Raw genomic sequence first — 22532 nt, forward strand, 5'->3', positions numbered from 1 at the left:
ACCTGGATGGAGGCATTGGTCTTTTCTTTGTCTGGAAAAACCTATTTACCCACTCCCCAGACTTATATGGGTCAGACACATTTAGTCTCATATTTCCTTCACATTTGTTCAGTCCTTTGGGAATTTACTATATACACACAATGCAATAGTAATGATCATTGGTTTATTGGTTTTCCAAGTATACCTTACACAACACCTGCTAGATACAGATTATGACATAAGTTAACTGGGATATACCAAACTGGTCAGGCCAGCTGAAACTCACTGTCTGATATCAGTGAGCCCTTGCCCCCTGGGTACTGGGGTGCTCTTAAGGAGGAGGTTCCCATAGTCAAGGTGTGAGATGAGGGCCTGGGTGAGAGTTACGGTGTGTGGAAAGAAGAGAGGCTGGATCTTAGATATTTCTGTAGAAAAATCTGAAAAGTTTACACAGAGTTTGGATGGATGGGTGTAGAGAGAATACAAAATGACCCTTAGTTTAAGTGCCTGTATGACTAGGAGGTGGGTGATGTTGTGAAAAATGATGGAGAAGGGGAAGGCTTGAGAGGAAAGAGCAAAGCTCAGTTTGGGCCATGGTCAAATTAAGATGACAACTGGACATCCAAAGGGAAATATTAGAAAGGCAGACAGATATGCTGTCTTAGGAAGAGGAGGAGGATTGCTCATCTGTAGAAAGGTTGATTTGTGAGTTAGTGGCATAAAACTGATAGAGCCATACTTGGGGATTAGTGACAGAGTTGTGGGATGCCTGCTCAGAATAGGAGAGGGGAGAAGGAGGAGGACCCAACAGGTGAGACCCTGAAGGACCGATTGGAGAGGTGGAAGAATTATGAGAGTGAGAGCTATGAAAGTCAATGGAGGACAAAATTTCAAGAAGTCAGGACTGGTTGACGGTGTCAGAAATCTCCAAGAGGTCAAGGTGGACAAGGATAAAGAACCCAAGATTTAGTCAAGAGGAGGTCATTAGAGATCTGAGGGAGTGCAGTTTTGATGAAATGTAGAGGGTAGAAGCGAGATTGGAGAAGGGCAAGAAGGGAACTAAAGGAAAGGAACTGCGGATAGCAATTACAGACAGCAAGTAAAATTTTCAATGGCATCTATATCACTTAAGCACCTATATCCTATTTTCAAAAGTGACTTAGACGCTTCAGTGTTTTGAAAACTTTACCCAGCATGTCAGATGATGGAGAGAAGGAAGATCAGGCAATAGTTGGAAAGGAAAGTAGAGTCCAGGATGGGTATTTTTAATGATGTGAGAGATATAATGTATAGAGATATATTATTCTCATAGAGCTGGAAGGTCATTGAGTTCAGCCCCCTGCCTTCACTAGCAGGACTAAATACTGATTTTACCCCAGATCCTTAAGTGGCCCCCTCAAGGATAGAGCTCACAACCCTGGCTTTAGCAGGCCAATGCTCAAACCACTGAGCTATCCCTCCCCTCACTAAAAAAAGACAATGCATGCTCATGTGTAAGGGGAACGAACCTGAAGAAAGGAAGAGGTTGAGGAGGAATATGAGAGGGGATGAGACTGGGGAAAAAGAGGAATCAGGTTTTAGGATCCATTGCTTAGTTTATATCAGTTTCTGTCCTGTACACAAATCTCAGTCTGTCTTAACTGAACAGAACATGTTTATATACCTTTAAACCACAATTTTCAGTATATATACACACACAACTCCTTACATATCATCTGTACATACATTTCACAATGATTATGGTTATCAGTGTGAAACAGGCTTTCAGTAGAGATTTTTTGATAGTCTGTGGCAAATTAGTATGTAGCTACCAGACCCAGGGGACCTGAGTGTTGGTTTGTGATTCCCTTACTCAAGATATGTCTAACAACTCTTTATTAAGGAAAAACACTCAGCAGTTAGTGGTTACTTAAGAATAGGAAACTCATTAGGATGATCTCATCACAGTCGCCTCCAGCACCAGACAATACAGCTTCAACGTCCCTTTGTTACATTAACTTATTTGTTATCTTTTTTGTGTATTAGTCATCTTTTCTTTTTGTTACTGTAATGGGGTCAGCACCCATCTCTCATGCATGCCCCCTTTTCTCTGGCTGACAGTGCCTGCAAACACAGTTTTTTTCATGGGGAGGGGCACCCACCTCTCATGGATGGCCCCTTTTCTCTTGGTTAGGTGTGAGCTTGTGTTTCTTTTTTGGTCTTACCTCAGGATGGCATCTGCCTCTTGCGAGTATGCTCTGGCCGCTGGTTCTCTCATCCGATCTTTGGCAGCTCAGCCCTCCGGCCAAGCCACACAAACGTTCCCCCCTCTATCAGAGTATATCGTCCCGAGTTCTTATCACAACCCTGGTATGGGGCCGTAGCTCTTAGGTTTCTTCCCAGAGGCACTGCCTTCTTCAGACACCTAGCCGGGGCCTATCTTGGTACCCTCTGTGAAGCTGTATTGAATTTGTGGGATACTTTAGGATATTATGAATACCAATATTGTAAAAATTACAATGAGTTATGCTAGGCATACCGTGGTAAGGTATCTGCAAAAATGTTTTATAATACCTGGCAAATTATTCTTTTTTGTTTCTGTATCACTTTTTTATTGTAAGTTACATGTATGGTATGTCTGTAGTTCCAAACTTGTGCTGTGCATCTGGCTAACACCCCGCCAGACAGATTGGCATTAGCACCGCCTAGCCTTCTTGATGTCCTATCAAGGGACATCAGCTATACAATTGACCCATTGAGAGAAGGAAAGGGATACACTTTATGACTCAGCAAGGCATGCAGAGGCATGCCTATGGACAGAACTCTAAGCTGCCCAGGACATGGCTAGGCAGCTTGTATTTGAAACAAAGAAAATACAAGCTGCATGGCCAAAGGCTATAAAAGGCAGCTGCATCTTCTCCATTTTGTCTTCAGTCCTGCTTCTTACCTCTGGAGTAAGCTTTCTATAAACAAGGCTCTGAACTAGGGTGACCAGACAGCAAATGTGAAAAATTGGGACGGGGTGAGGGGTAATAGGAGCCTATATAAGAAAAAGACCCAAAAATCAGGACTATCCCTATAAAATCGGGACATCTGGTCACTCCACTCTGAACAAAGAACTGAATGACCCATCCAAGCTGTGGATGTGTTCCAGAGGGACCTTCAAGCCAGCAAACTCACCAGTTTTGCTAGGAACCTGAATATGGACTTTGAAGTCTTTGTATGTATGTGACTGCTTTACCAACTCTCTTCTTGTTCTGTCTTTATAACAAATCTTTAGTTTTAGACACTGAAGGATTGGCTGGCAGCATGGTATTTTGGGTAAGATTCAAACCTATACTGACCTGGTGACCCTTTGGAGTCAGAAGAACATTTTGTATATGTGAGCAGAATTTTTTAAATAACTTCTCACTGTACTGCACCTAGGTGCTGATTGGGAGCCAGAGAACTGGAATGCAATAAGGGGGCTGTGTGATTTCTTTTTTTGTTTCTTGATAACCAGTGTGGGGGAATCAGAAGCACAGTTTGTGACTTTAAATTCTGTGTTACCCACCAGCGTTGGGAGTATCTGCTCTCCCTTTTGCAGCCTGCCCTGACCTTGGCATTTCCAGTGAGGCTGCCCTAGGCACACCAGGTCACAGCTCAACTGGTGTCCTTTTCAGCAGCCCTCCCTGGACTCAGTCTGCTACCAGACCAGCAGGACCTATCTCGGTACCCTTGTCTGGTCTGGTCAGGTTTTATGCTCAGTCCTCTGGGCTCAGCCTGCCCGCATTAACTGTTTGACAGCTCTGCTGCTATCCAGCCAGCCAGGCACCTGGTCTTTGGCAGCCTTTGCTGGACTCAGTGTGTCTGGTGAGCTATCTACAGTCCTACTGTTCATCTGACCAGCCAGGCACTTGGTCCTCCCTTGTCCAGCACCACACAGTCACTGAAGGCTCTGCTCTGCTGTTTGCCTTTTATCTAGCCTTTCTGACCCTTACTGGTTGCTCCAGCAGCCCCTCTGATTGGCTTGTCTTCTGTAGCCACTCTAGACTCCCTGGAGGACTTTTTGCTGCTCTGTTCTGGGACAGGGTAATACAGGACCATGAGGTCTCCAGCAGAGGCCTCCAGACCTAGTCCATCCTGCCACTCTCACAAACATGATTTCTCTGAAATTTGTTACACATGCACAACACTAAACATGATTACTCTATAATTTTCACGTGCACAGTTCTACTTACATTTATGCTGTTAAAATTCACAGCAGGTTTCTCTCAAGCCTAAATGTACCTTTGCTCCCAAAACCCCATAGCCCTTATGTACCCCTGTGAGCTCTGTCAGTTGGCACCAAATAGGGTTGCCAGGTGTCTGGTTTTCGATGGGAACACCTGGTTGAAAAGTGACACTGGTGGCTCTGGTCAGCATGACTGACTAGGCTATTAAAAGTCCAGTCAGCAGCACAGTGGGGCTAAGGCAGGCTCCCAAGGCTCCGTGTGGCTCTTGGAAGCAGTGGCATGTCCCGCTTCTGGCTCCTATGCATAGGGGCAGCCAGGGGACCCCAAGCACCAGCTCTGCTGCTCCCATTGGCTGTGCAGAACCACCTGGCCATGCCTCCGCCTAGAAGTCAGAGCGGGGACATGCCGCTGCTTCCAGGAGCTGCCTGAGGTAAGCGCCAGTGAGAGCCTGCACCCGTGACTTCCTCCCGCTCCCCAACCCCTTGCCCCAGCCCTGATCCCTCCCCCACACACACACTCCGAATCCCTCAGTCCCAGCCCGGAGCACTCTCCTGCACCCCAAGCCCCTCATCACCAGCCCAAGAGCCTGCATCCCAAGCTGGAACCCTCACACACCCCTGTCCCCAGCCCGGAGCCCCCTCCTGCACCTGAACCCCTCATTTCTGGCCTTACCCTGGAACTGCACCCAGAGCTCCCTCCCATATTCTGAATCACTCGGCTCCACCCCAGAGCCCCCTCTCGCACCCTAAACTCCTCATTTCTGGCCCCATCCTGGAGCCCACACCCCCAGCCAGAGCCCTCACCCCCTTCCACACCTCAACCCCCTGCCCCAGCCCAGTGAAAATGAGCAAGTGAGTGAGGGTTGGGAGACTGAGTGACGGGGGGCGGGGGAGATATATGGAGTAAGCAGGGTCAGGGCCTTGGAGAAGGGGCGGGGCTTGGTTTTGTGTGAGTAGAAAGTTGGCAACCCTAGCACCTAGAGGTCCCTGGGTTACACAAGGTTCTCAAAGAAACATACAGGAGCTGTGTGTTAATGTGTTATGTACATATTTTGTTATATTAACTACTACATCATTGAGACTTCTGAAATACAGTTCAAATTTCTTACATTTAGATAAAACGTGATGCTTTTTAATGCTTTGGACTGTAATTCTGTCAGTGAGTATATGGGAATGGCTTACCTTAAGGAGACTTTTGTTGAAGTATTCTATTTTCATATTATTCACAAATGTATATTTACAGAAGATTAGATGTCACTTACTGTAAAACAAGGCTGTTTCAATCAGACAAGAAGTCTCAAATTAGATTGGATATATTGAAAATACTAAATTCTAATACTAAATTCTTAGGCCAGAGAATGCATGGTAAGCTGAAGGCCAGGGTGTGCAAGCTATCTGTACCTTAAGTCAATGGATGCTGGGTTTGGTTCGGACATAGATGTACCAACTGCAGTGTTCTTAGATGAATCCTTTGACTTATGTATAGAGTGGCATTGAAATCTTCTTTCCAATAGGTTCCTTGTCTCAGCATAAAGTATGTGAAACCCTTTCCCCACCAGATGTCTTCTAGGACAAAGTGAGAAGAGGAAAAAAACTGGAGATAAGATGAAGTCTTTAGTGCCTGAAGGCTTTCATGGCAATGGAACAAATAAAATGCAATAAAACTAGCTCTCAATAACAGTGTTTTAGTTACTAATACTGTTCATTGTTATCTGCTTTTTTTAGATGAGAAACAACATTAGACACTACTTTGTTGATTCTCCTACTGTTAAATTATGTTACGATGTCATCACATGGATAGCAACTCAAGTAGCAATAAGTTACACAGTTGTACCATTTGTGCTGCTCTCTGTAAAACCCTCTTTCATGTTTTACACGTAAGTATACTTTATGGTTTTTTAAAAATCACTGAACTCAGAGGCAAGTTAAATTAGTCTTGTGACGGGGTTCTACTTTGAGTGGTGAATAAAAATGTAGTATTTGGATCACTATCTTGCCAGCTAACTGAGTTGTCATCCAGTTTGAAAAAACAAAAATAAATAACAATTTTCATAGTTCCTTATGCACACAGAGCACAAGTGCACTATTGAATTTCCTGGCATAGAAGCCATTCAGAGCGCACATCTGAGATTAGAAAATGGGTCAAGCGGCACAAAGCAACAGGAATAAGTGACCACTGCCTAACATAACTTTCATGAATAACCAACCATAAAAGGATAAATAGGTATATATTTCTCAAAAGAGAGAGTGCTTCACAGAAGACTCTTAAATATAGCAGGAAAATCCCTCTTTTTTTTTTTTTTTTTTTTTCCATTTTTTGTTTGCAGTTTTAAAGTGACACAGGTGTTTAACATACTATATAGTGTGTGTGCATACACATATAGTGACAGTATGTGTAACTATTCAGTACACAGTCTGGCAGTAAGGTATACATAGATAATTTTTTCACATCTTAGCTCAGAGGCGAGAATTTCATTTGGATAGATCTCTAATTCCAGTGTTGGATTTTCTATAGTTAAAGCTAGTAAACATGGTTTGATATGAACAGGTTTAGTCCCGACCGTGTCCTTGGTGCAGCATACAAACCCAAGTTAGTGTCCAAACTCACCCCATGCTTGGGTGTGGCTTTATTTGCAACCCCAAAATAACACAATATAAACTTCAATCTAAGCATCTTCTATGCAGTTGGCTGCCCTGGGGATGCTCCAAACGCCACTTATAGTTCCCCCTCCCAAGAAAGTCTTTTGAACCTTCCTCCCATGGGTGAGTTATCAGGCCACACTTACAGTGGAACCTCAGAGTTATGAACAATTCAAGAATGGAGGTTGTTTGTAACTCTGAAATGTTTGTAATATTGAACAAAATGACATGGTTGTTCTTTTAAAAGTTTACAACTGAACATTGACTTAATATAGCTTTGAACCTTCACTATGCGGAAGAAAAATGCTGCTTTTAACCATTTTCATTTAAATGAAACAATCTCAGAAGTTTCCTTACCTTGTCAAAAAATATTTCAACTTTCCCTGTATATTTTCAGATTTCATTTAATGCAGTACCGTATTGGGGAGGGCGGGTCTCTGCTGCCGCCTGATTGCGTGTGGTTGACTGGTCACTTTTGTAACTCATAACTCTCAGGTTCTACCGTATTATAATGAATAAGTAGAACTGCACCAGGGCTCTAACACCTGTTTATGGGGTTAGTCAACTGGAAAGTCCAATAACCCAGTTAGAAGTGAAGTTTCTTTGCTGCCATTATTCTTCTCCTCCACTTCTCATTGCTCCAGGATATTTTTTCACTTTTGCCTTATTTTTTGTTTCTACTGTTTCTCTTTTATTAAATATAGTACATTTGCCAGAGTATGGAATACATCAAAATATATCGTACTTCCCAAATACCTAATGGCATGTGTGCCTGCAAAGCTGGGTTAAGAGGGTCACTTGGGCCTCCTCTCCTCTCTTCTGTCCTCTGGCCCTCTCTGGTTGGAACCACCTGGTTAGGTCACTGGGGTCCCCTCTTCACAGCCCATTGTCCTCCCACTGGCCAAAACTGGCTGTGACTTCTGAGCTGGGCCTCTGGGTCACCAGTCGCTGGGGTATCCATTCTCCAGGCCATTGGCTGGGGTCCCAAGTTCTGTCACTGGTCCTCTGTAACAACAAACTCCCTCTCCCATCATCTCATTAAACCAGTAGCACAGAGGGAAACTGAGTCCCACTCCCTCTGCATGCAAATCATGGAAAAAACAAGAAAATCCCCCACTTTATCACAATGTCTATTACAGATTATAGCAGAGTGGGGAGTCACCAAAAATGAAATTTTGCTGTGGTAAATGTAGTATTTTACCTTGGAGCTGGTAGTAGTTCAGAATTGTCTACGTTACATTCTAGCACTAAATATACTGGGAGAGGTTTCACTTTTTGTTGATTCCCACTCTACCCTCCAATACAATAAAATATATTTGAAAGAATGCCAGTGGAAATGTTGATGCCTTGCTGCTAAAGATCATATTTACAGCAAACTGCCTATGTAAGAGCAGTCAGTTATTTAAAGTAGCTATAATAGGGGCCAAAGTTCTGATTAATGATTTTTTTTCTTCTTCTTCTTTGTTTAGCTACTGGTATTTCTGTCTTCACATTGCCTGCATCTTAGTGTTGTTGATATTGCCATTGAAAAGAACTCAAAAAGGAAGTATAGAGCAGGAAAGCATCAAGCCCTCATGGCCCAAAAAACTAGAAGAAAACGTTTTGGGACAGAACAGTTATTCCACAACAAATAATAGTTTCAATCAGAAACGAGGAATAACCTGCAGATATCCAGCACTGAAACAATGATTGGGAAATACTATGATGAATATATTTTGTATGTTTTCAAAACCCATTTTTAGCACCTTTTAAAGGGGTTTGTATTTGTTTGCAAAGGTGTTTAGTAAGAAAAGAATGCTGTTACCTAGGGAATATCACATACAATAGCAAGACTGGAAACAAAGCAAATTAACCCCTCCTATGCCATGTCCCTGTGGGTCATGCCTTATATGAAAATATTACCATTATTTCAATGGACACTCAGGACTTACAACGTATGTCCATAGGGTCAGATGTGTGCCCCTTTGCTGAATGTACGTTGTGTATCCCAAGGCACTGATGGGGTGGAAAACAGCTGTGTCAGTCTAAATTAACACATGGAAATTAACTTTTCCAAATGAATGACTTGCCTTAAACCCTCTATCTACTGAAATATTGTTTCTAAGTGATAATTTCATGTTTAATATGTGGGAACTGTATAACGTTGGGTGCTGTTTTTAAAAAAAGACAGGACTATGAAATGGGAAACTGTTGAAATGTGAATCTTTGAAAAGGTATTGCAATAAACATCTCAGTATTTGGAGGGTTTTCTTAGATCTCAAACTATTACAGTACGTTGAGGAACTGTAAACATTACCAATGCCAAATTATAGCTTAGTTTGATAAAGAGAGTCTAATTACAAAGAGCCCTTCTGAAAGGATTTTTTAAAAAACTAAAGATTCACCTTTTTTTCTAGGGCTAATAGCTCTGTTCTAGGTTTATTTTATTTTGTTGTTTTAAAAAACACTAAGTGGACTTTGAAGCTAGAGACAAAATGGCAGCCATAACAGAATACAGATGAAGACACTGTGCAAGCCACCAGGCTTTCAGTGAAAGTGCTTCTTAACCTTAGCTACCGGAGTTCCTTATTCTAGCACTTAAACATTTTACAAATAGTGACTTTTTTAATGTTTAAGAAGTCACTCTGAAGTTTCTCAGACATAAAATGGTTAGTTGAAGGTGCTTACAGTATCAAATAAATATAGCCAGATTACCTTGAGGTTGTAACTCAAGTTACTAGAAAACAAAAGATGAAATCATATGTCAACCAGGCACTGTATGCTTCATCTTGATAATCCATGGCCCTTCACCCCAAAATACCAGTGGGCTTTAAGGAAAGCTTTTTCTTTTTTCTAAAATTAAGATTTCAGATGCAGAATTCACACTACACTTTTAGGTAAGATTATGGGAGAAAGCAATGCTTGGGAATGGGAGACTGATATTTCATTTTGAAATTATATCAAGGAAGTAATGTTGTGATTATATCTGTAACAGAGCATTTATTGTGGTGATGGCCTCTACTAGAGAAAAAATGTGTTTAAAGGGCTATGTTTTTATTTGCTTATATTCTGTATTATTTTCATATGATTTTAGTAAATGCAAAATGTGTTTATCCACGTTGTTTTAACTTTAAAACTTATACAAAAAATGCCAGAGCAACAGTAATGAAACTTACTATCAAACAATAACAGCCAAATGAGGTGAGTAATAAATTTCTTGATTAATATTTTGGATCCTAAAAACTTCTTGGTTGTGCATCTTACAACATTAGTTGACTGAATATTGTGAATGAGTACAAAAAAGGTAGCTTTCAGCTTTTAGGGACACTAACAAAAAAAAGCATAGTCTTCTTGTCATCTAAATGTCAGAAGGCTTCTTCAGCTCAGTTTCCACAGAACTTACACTTGAGTTGGTTCAGAATTATGTTTTCTTGCTTGGAAAGTTCAGCATCTGGGTTTTGGCACTCTTCCCAAACTTCCAAGGAAGATGAAGACAAGCTTCTCCTATATGTGGATATTAGCACACGTCCATCAACCACACAGCTAGGCAGAACTGAGTATACCCTGGATATGGCTACACTATATTAAAAAAACCACAGCATCAAGTCTGAGCCCAGGTCAGCTGGGCTCAGACTCCTGGGGCTCAGGCTGCAGGGCTAAAAATAGCAGTGTGGGTGTTCGGGCTTGGACTGGAGCATGGGCTCTGAGACCTTCCCCCCTTGCTCAGGGTCTCAGGGTATATTGACACTGCAATAAAAGACCCGGGGTTGGCATGGGTCAGGTGACTCCAACTCAGGGGGCTCAGGCTGCGGGCTATAAAATTGCAGTGTAGATGTTCGGGATCAGGCTGGAGCCTGGGCTCTGAGACCCCTCCAGGGGTGAGGATGCCAAAGCTTGAACATGTACACTGTAATTTTATAGTCCTGCAGCCTGAGACCCCCAAGTCTGAGTGAGCTGATCTGGGCCAACCAGAGCTATCCCAGGGGTCGTATTGCAGTAGACATATCCTAAGAGAGCAGTTAACCCTGCACTTCAAAAATGGCTTGGATATTGGCAGTCTGTGTAACTGAAAATGATCACCCTTAAAAGAAAATGAACAGATTTGTAAACTCCTACCATGGTTATACAAACAGACCACTCCATCCCCTGGGCTATGGTTATCATAACATGCTTTTCCCAAACACATCTATCTTTTCACATTGTATATGGCTAAGGGCAGGCTGATCTATCTTATTCCATATAAAAGCAGCTAAGGATTTTATCCATAAATCTGTAACATCACTTGCATTTTCTCTTTCTGAAAGGATATTAGACTAAACAGGAGACTAGTCTACATTGTACACACTTCTCAGCTTCTTTTGGTTTGTCCCCTTCTGTTGTTATTGATTATTGTTATTGGTTCCTTCAGCACCCCTACCCTCTCCCAAATGGCATAGAGCCTAATTTGGCATTTCATTTACATATCTACACATATAAGCATTACATATGCAAACAGATTTGCCAGGATGCCAATGCAATACAATCTGTATTTGGTAGCCTCAAACCAAAATGTCTCCTCCTCCCCTTAGTTATCTGATATTTTCTTTTGGTATGCATGCCAGCAGATGATATCACATTTAAAGAGGCATTTGTCATTAGTTGTGCATTTGCAGTAACAAGAGTAAATATCCTGTAGAAGAAAGCACTCACAGACTTCTGATGCAAATACAATTTGTGCTGGCCCTTAACTTCCTAGGAAATTGGCATAGCTACAGTTTCATTTAACACTTGGATATGAGGGAGTATACATAGTTAAGCAACTATGTACAAGCACCAACCGAACACTACCTGCAAGATTCCTAGCTTTAAATTGGATATAGCGGTCTGCTTCTACATTCAGTGTCATATTCACTCGATTCCAATTTGGAATTTTGAAATTCCACAAATGTTGCCATTGCTGCATAAGAAACAAAAGACAATGAATCTCATTAGTCTTGGATAGAATTAGTGCCCTTCCATTTTTATCTCTTTGTAACGTGCTCATTTGTGAACATGAAAATACATAAGGCCAAATTCTGCTCTTAGATGAGAGTACCTCCTATTCATTGCAATGGAAATTGTGTGTTTATCTCCGGGCAGCATTCAGCCTTCATGCATTATACTGTTGCTTTCTCTGCTGTTTGTTACTTGCTTAGCTATAACAAATTAAAAATACTGCACCAAATTCTGTTTGTGAATTAAGTTCAAGAGCAGCCCTCAGTAAATTTAATTGTTTAAAGATTATTCAGATAAGAAATATTTAGGTAGTGTATTTCACTTTAAAGGCTTATATAATTACTATCTGAGATTACTATTTTAGTGATATTTTAATCTTTAAGAAGAAATTTGTGGTTTATCAGATACAAAAGTAACCTGCTTTTAAATATTCGGTCTCATTTTATTTACCACTTCATATACACATTAGATATTGGATTCCAATTAAACATTTTTATGAGGGCTAAATATAACTCATCGTTGTTTGTAATGTTACGGTGCTTTGTAGACAGTTGCATATTGAGGACAGTTCTTCTGGACACTTAATGAGCTAATGCTCATTTTTAAATGTATCCCTCATAGTAACTGTTTGCTAATTATTTTAACATTTAACACTCATGCATTCATTGAAGAAAATAAATATAAAGAAGAATAGTTTGAGTGGTGTCTATCACTGTCACTATAGTGAAAGGATCAGATGGGTAGCCGCATTAGTCTGGATCTGTAAAAAGTGACAAAGAATCCTGCGGCACTTTATAGACTAGCAGACGTATTGGAGCATAAGCTTTTGTGGGTGAATACCCACTTCGTCAGATGCATGGGTCACCCATGAAAGCTTATGCTCTGATAGGTCTGTTTGTCTATAAGGTGCCACAGGACTCTGACACTATAGTGAAAGATCTGTTAATTTTAAAAATGTATATAAATCCTGTTTTATTCAGCCATAGACATTCCTTCAACTGACACTTATACAAGATTTCAGCACAGGTAAAGTTTTTTTAAAGGGACACATGAAAAGATATTTTCTTAAAAAATAGCCTTTGTCTATGTTTCGAATAACACCTTAAGGAGAAGATGTTCAAAGAGAGGTGCATATAAATAATTGTGTTGCCCTTGTCTATGCACACATTTTGTATAAGCATTTTGGTTAACGGTGTAGCTATTTTACCAAAATACATATATGGTATCCATTATACTGCTAGTTTATATAAAAGTGCTTATACCACAGTAGTTTATTCCTCTGACTGTAGGCGAATAAACCATACCAGTATAAAAACCTTTATACCAGTTTAACTGCATCCACACCGGGGAGAGAATTATACCATATTAATAATACTAATGTAGTTACAGTGGTACAACTGTTAAGTAAAGACAAATCTAGGTACTAAAATATCATGGGTGAAATCCTGGCCTCTTTGAAGTCAATGGCAAAACTCCCATTGACTTCATTGGGGCCAAAATGTCAACCCATGTGTGCAAACTGTATATCAGCATACACATGTGGCTACCTCTTCTCCACGTGTACATGCAAATATCTGATTATGGGCCTACACCGAACTTTAAAAACCTGGCCTTAGATTAAAACATAAAGAAGTTTAAAAGTACCATGTAATTTCCTCATCAACAATTACAATGTTTGTTTAACTTTGTAACTACTCTGGTCTGTTTAATTTTTCTAATTCTCATTGGAGTTACGTGAAACCAGCCTTGAAAATGTCAAGGTTTTTGCCTAAAAATAAATGTGTTTTCAAATGAAAAATGAATTAATCAGTTTTACAAAATCACAATGAAATGTGAAGCTTTCAAATTTAATTGAAAATATTTTACATCCATAGTTCTCATGCATTAAGATTCCAGTTGAATACAGCATTTAAGTATATGTTTAGCCTCAGATATGTCCTTAACCCCATCCTTATTCAGCACAGCACTTAGGTATGTACTTAAATCCAACTGAAGTCAAGGGGACTTAATAACTGTTTGCTTGAGGTGAAGAATGTGCCTAAGTTCTGTGCTGAATAAGGGTGAACTTAAGCAGGTACTTAAGTACACTTCTAAACTGGGGCCTTCCCCAATGATGCAGTGTTTCAAACAGAAACACTGCCAGGGACAATTAATAAAGTAAACTAAAATTACTTTTTAATTTCATAGATTTCAGATGAGATTTTTGTATTTCTTTGGTTACCAAAACCTGTATTTCAAGCCTATTTGTATTCCCTCTAACAGTATTTTAAAAAATCTTTTGGAAGCATTTTGGTTACAGAAATGTGCAAAAGTAAGCAAATAAATATAAATTGACCAGTTCATCCTCTTGTATCTTTCTCCATGCTATTAGTCTCCAATGGATTAGGCCTGGTTTAGTATTTTAAACATTTAAAAATTACGTCATTCTTTAAAATATGTATATCCTTACAAAATTGTGAAAATGCAGCTCTCTGGACTGAAAAACTGTTATGGTCTGTGGTGTGCATAACTATATGTAAGTGTCTGTATAACTATTTACACAGGACTAGTTTGTCCCCTCAGATCATATATCATACATGACTAAATTAAGTTCTGTTTTTATGTTGCTACTTCAAATAAAAGATAAATTAAACCTCAGAATATCAGTCACATTAAAGTCTGAATAAAATGTATGAAAGGACTCCACGGCTGTGGCAAAAATGATCTCCTGGCCAGTATCCTAAAGTGAAAATATAACTGTTAAGCCAGAATCCAAATGCAAAGTAAAGGTCTCTGCTGAAGTTTCATAACAATCTCCACTTAAAGATTGCCTGTAGCCAGTCTTTGAACACAAAATTTGACTTCACATAGCCAGATAATTTGAATGGAAAACAGTGTAGGGCTGCTTTTAGATGGATCCTTTTCCGATTGCTCCATCAGAGAAGGGAAGTGAATAAGGAAAGGTTTTGGAGAAAGAGGTTTCATTCACTGAGATGCTGACCTGGCATAGGAACTAGAATGAGTCAGGAAGAATCATCTAACTTGGATTCATTGTAGAGTTCTTACCAAAATTTACAATGTGAGCAGACATCATTGGTTCATCCAGGGCTATGATTTTTTACCTCTTTCTTCTAAACCCTGAAAAGGGTTTGTATGTCCAACACATTACAATCACAGCTTAATGAGTATTGGAGATCTCAAAACAGTACGGCATTGCATATCAATGGTGCAGTAACATTTTGTCACAATGGGTTAAAGAAAAGGATATTTGCCTACATGTTTCTTTTTTGCCTTTTTATGTGTTCAGTTCTCAATTTTTTTTTAACAACTTTCTCCTGTCACATGTTTTCTTGTCCAGTGATATTGACTATCTCTATGAAGAGTCTTCTGACATGTCTTAGAGTGACAAAAGGTGTCATATGATTTTGTAGTGACTAGGTAGTTATTTTTAAATTCCAGACCTCAAGAGTATTCTAGATCAGTTAGAAGTGAAAATTCTAAATGTATTGAATGGACACTAGTTTAAATCAAGATGGGTGAAGATAGCATTATTCAAACAATGTAAGATGTTGTAATAAATTATTCAATTTAAGAATCTAAAATATGAAATTCAGTTCTTTCCTGTCTTGGTTACACATTCAAGGGTATATTATTTACCTCAGTGCAGAAGTAGTTATGCACCCAAATACCCACACACGGAGTTGAGAAAATATGCCTAAAAGTGGATAGTTACGAGTATTCCTCAACTTGCCTTTTCTGATTCAGAATATAATGCATTGTCTGTGAATTTCATTTTTACTATTCCAAAATATATATTTTTTAAAAAGTGTTATTTTTCAACAGATCCATAAACCTAGATCTTGGTGTATGGTAAATTAAAATACCACTGTGTTAGTTACACTGTGATGTGATATTTTAATAATTACTCATTTCTAATTTGTCTCTGCATTGCTGCACAGATAGCAAGCTGTTATGTTTTAAAGGTGTTTTTAACTTGCCTATAAATGTTTTCTAATTTGTGTCTTTAAAATCTGATTAAATAGTAGTTTAAAGAAAACCTTGAATTTGTTCTGCTAATTTCATTGGTGTCTTAAATAACTGCTAAGTAGTAACGTTATTCAATGCATTGCAGTAAACCATGAGATCTAACCAGCTAAGTAGACCCTTTGCTAAAAAAGAAATGCTTTTTTTAACCAGAGGACCACACCTCTGATACCTGAATTATTCAACATTACAGTTAGACTATCTAACGTTAAAAATAATTAAGGAATAGTAGGGATGGATGAAGAACCTCCAAATAATTTAATTCAAACTGAATATTAGGGGCTATCGATTTTAGGAATATTGGATATGGACAAAAAGTGTAATGGAACTAATAGGGGGTAAAATGTGAGCTATGATGAGCAGTGTAGTTAGGACGTCATCAACACCGGCCTCACAGAAATTGTGAGAAAGAACTGAGTTTTTTCATCAAATGTCTGTGTGTCCTTCAGGAGGAGGTAATGGCAGAGGGATTCAGGCAGCACTAAGTGGACATGGCACATGACTAGATCCTGGTAGCAGGATCAGAACAACAGGCAGAGAAGAAAGGAATGCTCTGTGTGTGTACTGTGACAAAGTTCCTCCTCTACCTTGGTGGGTCCTGCGCTTATTGGCAGATTTGCTCACCTCAGTGATCTTCCGCACAGTCTGGATCAACTCCTCCTGTGTCTGATCAGGAGTTGAGAGGTTTGGGGGGAACCCAGGCCCGCCCTCTACTCCGGGTTCCAGCCCAAGGCCCTGTGGATTGCAGCTGTCTATAGTGCCTCCTTTACCAGCGGCCTGACGTAACAACTCCTGGCTACTTTCCCATGGCTTTCTCCAAACACTTCGTTTATCTCACCACAGGACCTCTCTGGTGTCCAGATACGCTTAGCCCCTTAGTCCATCCAGCAGCACCCCTCTCGCTCTCAGCTCCTTGCGCTCTTGCTCCCAGCTCCCCGCCCCACACACACGCCCTAATGGAGTGAGCTCACTTGTAACGCCAGGTGCCTTGATTAGGCCTGCTTCGATGGCTGAAGTGATCTAATTCAGCTGTCTGACTTAATATGGTTCTAGCAGGTTCCTGATTACTCTAGTGCCCCCTTGCTCTGGTCACTCGAAGGGAACAGAAAACTACTCACCAACGTGTACAGTATATTGCCTGTCTACCAGATCCTTACCCCACTGTCTGGGTCTGTCACAGTATATATAATTATTTATATATAAAAATTTAGTTTTTCACGGCGTGTGTTAAATTTCCCATATGGCAAGGGATCAGAAACACTTTTCCCAGCCAGTACCCCATATGTTAGTAATGACTTCAAAATATTGAGGCTACATGACTGAGCTAAATCGACTCGTTGCAACGATTCATTGAAAATTTCCCAGACCAGCACAAAACAACTCGACCTGTCATTTGCTGTGTGCGATTAGATGAAAATAGACCCCAAAAAAACAGTTTTCAGTAGTGTTGCGCTATGTTAGACCCAGGATCGGTTAGAAGTGAAATCTAGTAGAGGGAAATCCTTCCACAGTGGGTGAAATTTAAACCCTCCACCCCCCACCCCCCAACTTTTGGGGCCTTTTTCTTGGAATCAATTAATCACTGGATTTATGGCTCGTTACACATCTGTAACCAGGGCTGGTGCAACCCTTAAGGCGACTAGGTGGGCCTGGGCGCTTATTGGGGGCGGTCGGCAACCGTAGGGCAGCCGGACCTTTCCGACGGCCCGGTTAGGGGTCGGGACCTTCCACCACCTGCGAGCAACTAAATAATGGTGGCGTCTATCTGTAACACACTTAGCCTCCTTCCCCCCTTTCTTTGTCCTGTGCTGCAGAGGTGGTTAAGCTGATCATTTCACTAGAATGGTCTCTTAGGCCCTTGGTTCCACTACAGATAATATGGATTAGCTAAAATCGGATTTTATTAAATGATATTATAAATTTAGATTTTCATGAACGGCCCCTAGGCACAGTAATTTTCGGCGTTGTGCGCCATGGTTCAGGGCTAACATCGATTTCTGAAGCGTTGTTGGTGGTAGCTCTCTCCTAGCTATCCATAGTTCCCACAGTTCTCCCCACCTTTGGATTCTGGTTTGATCATTATTGTCGCGGGTGGTTCTGGTAAAATGTCGTCAGTCTTCCTTTCTCCGGGAAACATCAGCTTGGACAAATACCTTTCGCGCCATTTTTCCTGGATTGCTCTGGCAGACGGCCATAGACGGCAACCATTGGAGCCCGTTCCGCTTTTTTTTTCTGGCACCGTATGTTACTGGATGCCACGGGAGGAGCCTACTCCAGCGCCTCACAGCAAGCAATTCACTCGGTGCTTTGCATATGAGCAAGAGATGTCTGGTTGTCTGTACGTCTCTGCCCGGAAAAAACTGGCAAGACATAAGACGGTTGATTCTCCCACCTCTGTACTGAGATTCAGTGCTATCAGGAGTGCCGCGGTATGCTGAAATCAGGCCCGGGCGCATGCAACAAAATTGGGTGACCACTGGGACTTGGAGTCAATCCCTTCCTCTATGGTTTCTAAAATATGAGTTCGTCTGCTCTTAGAATTAAGGGCAAGTGATTAGAGAGACTCGTGTATCAGATGCGACACGTCTCCGTGTCGTATATCACAGGGGTGCCCTGTAAAACCCGACGACACGCGTCGATTTGCTTCCCTACCCCTCCAACCTTCCTGTGCTATAGCCGATCGGGCAGTGTCGCCCGCTCTCACGCCCATTTGTGGTCATGCAGTATAGAAGACATGCAGGAATAAGAACAGACGACTTGGTTCAGTGACGAGATAAAAATGCTGGGGCGAGGTCACTCTCCGGGCAATGGACAGCCAGGCGTACAGAATCTTTCTTTCACGAGCGCAACAAGGGGACGCGCGGGTGAAGCCCCAGTGAACTCCAGTTGATGAAGTAGCTATTAGCCGTTCTGTCCGACTCTAAACTGGGATGTAACCAGAATTTCGCCTCTATGTATTCGAGCCAATTATGCAGGCATGGGGTTCATGAGGACAGTTACTGCCTCTCTAGCTGCACCGTCGTGCCACCGGGAGTGGGAGCTAGGAGAGGATAGTGCCTCTACTGCTGTACCACCTCAAGCGTCTACGGCAGTCAGCATCATCGTACACATGTAGGGTGCACTGAAGAGTCAAGATAGATTTCTTTCCTTTTCTTTCACATGGTGTGGTGTGGGGGAACTGAGGAGCTCATGTCCCTGATATCCACGCCAGACGTGTCTTTGAACCTACAACCTTGGGAGCTCGCAGCCAGAATGCAAATACTTTCAGGAACTTTGAGTGGCTGTGGATATGCGGAGTCTCAGTACCCCCTCCCTCCTCCATGAGCGTCATTTGCGTCTCTGGCTTCCCGTACGCTGTACCGCAAGCTGTCGTAGCCTGGAGATTTTTTCATACACGTTTGGCATTCGTGTTCTGTAACGAGCTCTGAGACAAACAGATTTGTCCCCCAATAACGAGAATCCATATCTCCCGTACCGGTCCATGCTGCGAGCTCTTTTTGGATTGGAGACTGCATTGCCACCCGTGCTGATCCAGCTCACGCGGGCCAACGGAAATGTAATTCAGAAGTTCACGGGGCTTTTCTGTTTACCTGCCCGCTGGCATCGAGGCAAGATTGCTGTCTGAGCGTCATGGTGCTCGTGGGATACCGCCTGGAGGCGAATACGTCGATTCCTGTCCAACATAACCGTAATCCACTATGTTTAATACAATTTAGCGCTACTCCTCTCGTCGAGGTGGAGTACAGAAATCGATTTAAAGAGCCCTTTATATCCACATAAAGGGCGTTGTAGTGTGGACGGGTACAGCGTTAAATCGATTTAACGCTCTTTAAATCGATTTAAACGCGTAGTGTAGACCAGGCCTTAGTTTGGGCTTTACAACTTGGGAATATTTAGTAGGACTATCCCTAGTGCTTCTTAAAACATCTCATTCTCCTGTGAGATATGTATTTACAGGAAAGATTAACAATGGACATGTTTCTAGCCTTAGATTAGCAAAATGGACGTTAGCTTTACTGAATAAAGGTCCCAAGTTTACCACCAGTTCCTTATGGACTTATAATGGAAGGGGAACAACATGAGAGTGTCCCTTAACAGAAATTCCTTCCAAAGAACCTATATTGTTCCAAGGTGGAGCAATCTTAAACAAGGTCATAGATACAGTAGACGTAAAAGCCAGAATCATCCACAATTACAAGAATGGTGAACCATATACTGGATATGCAGCAGTAGGAATATCTGATGAAAAAGTTAAGGGACTATGCTCACCTCATTCGGTACAAGCTGCTGAAATTGTAGCAGTGGCATTGGAAAATACACCAATGGATGAAACTGTGGCTATGTTTACAGATTCTGAATAATTTTTTTCCACTACTATCATTTATCTTATTGTCTATATAATCTTTTTCTATATTTACTGCCATCATTAAACTCATTCCATGTTTATGTTACTATCATTATTGCAAAACATAATGCTTACAAACTTTATTTACTACATCAGCAGTTCTCAAAAATTAGCAACCCTAGGACCGCCATTTAGATTTAAAAATTTTTGGGGATCCCCAATCCTCCACCCACCCAGCCTTTGCTCCGCCCTTTCTCTGAGACCTTTCTCCTTCTCTGAGGCGCCGTCCATGCTCACTCTATCCCCCCTCCTCTGTGGCTCACTCTCCTCCACCCTCACTCACTTTCACCAGGCTGGGGTAGGGGGTTGCGTTGTAGGAGGGGGGTGCAGGTTCTGGGAGAGAGTTGGGTTGCGGGATAAAGGAGAGAGTTTGGTGCAGGAGGGGGCTTGGGGTGTGGGCTTCGGGGAGGGAGTTTGGGTGCGGGCTCTGGGCTGGACAGCAAAAGGGACAAAAACTTGTTGCATTGAAATAAAGGACAGAGAGACTATATAGAGAGAAGTCAAGGTTTTATTTTTTTTGAGTCCTTTGCTGACTGAGGAGTCCAATCCTTGAGCCGCAGGTTCACTGGAAGACATTACAGGTGATGTTGTAAGTCAGGGTTGGACCACGATTGCTGTGACAGTCTTCTGTGCTTTTTCTTTCCTCCTAGCATTTTTTGTGACCGGAGCAAGGCGATTTTTCTCAAAAGTGGGAGTTCCTTCTCTGACAAGTCTTCACCAGTTATCCCTATCCTGGGTTACTGTCTCCAAGTGTGTGGTGTTAAAGCCACATGTCTTGATTTTTTTTTTTCTTGAGGGTGTCTTTAAAGTGTTTCTTTTGGCCTCCGCTTCCTTTCTCCCTTTGAGTTGGACATCCAGCAATTGTTTTGATAAGTGTACATCAGGCACTGATTTAACCCTCTGTTAAGATTACATTTTTATACATACCTGTGGGCTTTTGACACGTGCCCCCTCTGAACCTAGTTTAAAGCCGTCCTCACTAGGTTGGTGAGTTGGTGTGTGTGATAAATGAAGGGGGGGGGCCCTCCCTTTTATAGACACCCAGACAGTAGCTTAGTAGCTTCTTTCTAATTGCTCTACCTGTAAAGGGTTAAAACGTCTCACTGCTATGCATAAGTAAAAGGAAGCTAGTGGGCACCTGGGCAAACAAGCCAATGGGAAGGCTAGAACTTTTTAAAATTGAAACAAGACTCCCCTTTTGCCTGTCTGTTGTTGTTTTCAGGGAGAGGCAGACAGGGAGTAGTTATGCTGTGAGAAGCTTGGGCCAGGTATGAAAAATCATCAGTATCATACCTAGAAACTACTCATGTAAAACCCCAGACATTAAGTAGACCAGGAAATGTCTAGAAAGATGCGATTAGGTTTATCCCTTTTATTTCTTTATGGCTTTTGGAGTCCTCTGTGCTAACCCCAGGTGCTTTTGTTTCGCTTGTAACCTTTAAGCTGGTCCTCAAGAGAGCTATTTTTGACGCTTAGTCCTTGTAATTGTTTGTTTTTTTGTTTTTTTTTTACATCTAGCAAAAAGCCTAAGTTCCCAGTTGTATTTTCTTCTTTTTTTAATTAATAATATTTACTTTTTTTAAGAACAGAATTGGAGTTTTGTGTCTTAAGAGGTTTGTGCACCTGTTGTTTAATTAGCTGATGGCAACAACTGATTTCCTCCCCCTCTGCCCTTTCTCAGCTCTTTCCCGGAGGGGGGCTGAAAGGGCTTGAGGGTACCCCATAGGAAGGAATTCTCAAGTAAGCCTTCCTGGTCTCTCAAAGGGTTTCTGCACTGGGTGGTGGCAGAATCTACCAATCCAAAGTCAGAGAAAAGCTGCAGCCTTGGGAGTTTAATACAAGCCTGGAGTGGCAAGTATTAATTTTTAGAGTCCTTGCAGACCCCGCACCTTCTGCGCTCAAAGTGCTAGAGTGGGGAATCAGCCTTGAGTGTGAGAAGATGCTCTTCCCGTTCTTAGTTAGGTGGACCCCATTTCCTGCCAGCAATCCTCATTGACAGAACAGCATCCCAGGTCAAGGAAGCCAAAGCCCTCCTGCTGACACCATCTGTGCAGCCATGCATTCATCTGCAGGATGCTGTGTGAGCAAGAGAACAGTTCCAAACGGAGACAAACTAAAATGCATCTCAAGGACAGGGGTAAGAAATGAAACCACCCGTTTTTGTTTGTGAGATTCATGAAATTGATTTTTGTTGCCACTGTTTGTGCTCTGGGATTTTCCTGCCAGCCACTGCATAGTTTGCTTGTGTTGTAAGGGTTATTTATTGGATCCAACCATTTATCAGCTCCATCTGGGATTGGAGGGAGGTGTTTGGTTTCTTTAATACTGTTTTCATAAATA

The 22532-nt window shown here is 41.6% G+C and overlaps 1 protein-coding gene across 2 annotated transcripts in view; it reads left to right on the top strand.

The window, feature by feature from the left end:
• Window positions 1-15800, top strand: part of MBOAT2 (membrane bound glycerophospholipid O-acyltransferase 2) — a 240890-nt gene extending 225090 nt beyond the window's left edge. For both annotated transcript variants that reach the window (XM_032795186.2, XM_075063689.1), the window contains 2 exons: window positions 5897-6048; window positions 8281-15800. In XM_032795186.2, the coding sequence (XP_032651077.1) occupies window positions 5897-6048; window positions 8281-8500 (372 nt within the window). In that variant the 3' untranslated portion in view covers window positions 8501-15800. The remainder of the gene's footprint in view (window positions 1-5896; window positions 6049-8280) is intronic.
• The last annotated feature ends 6732 nt before the right edge of the window (window positions 15801-22532 follow it).

This window comes from Chelonoidis abingdonii, chromosome 3 (genome assembly GCF_003597395.2).
Source record: "Chelonoidis abingdonii isolate Lonesome George chromosome 3, CheloAbing_2.0, whole genome shotgun sequence".
In the NCBI taxonomy this organism is placed as follows: Eukaryota; Metazoa; Chordata; order Testudines; family Testudinidae; genus Chelonoidis; species Chelonoidis abingdonii.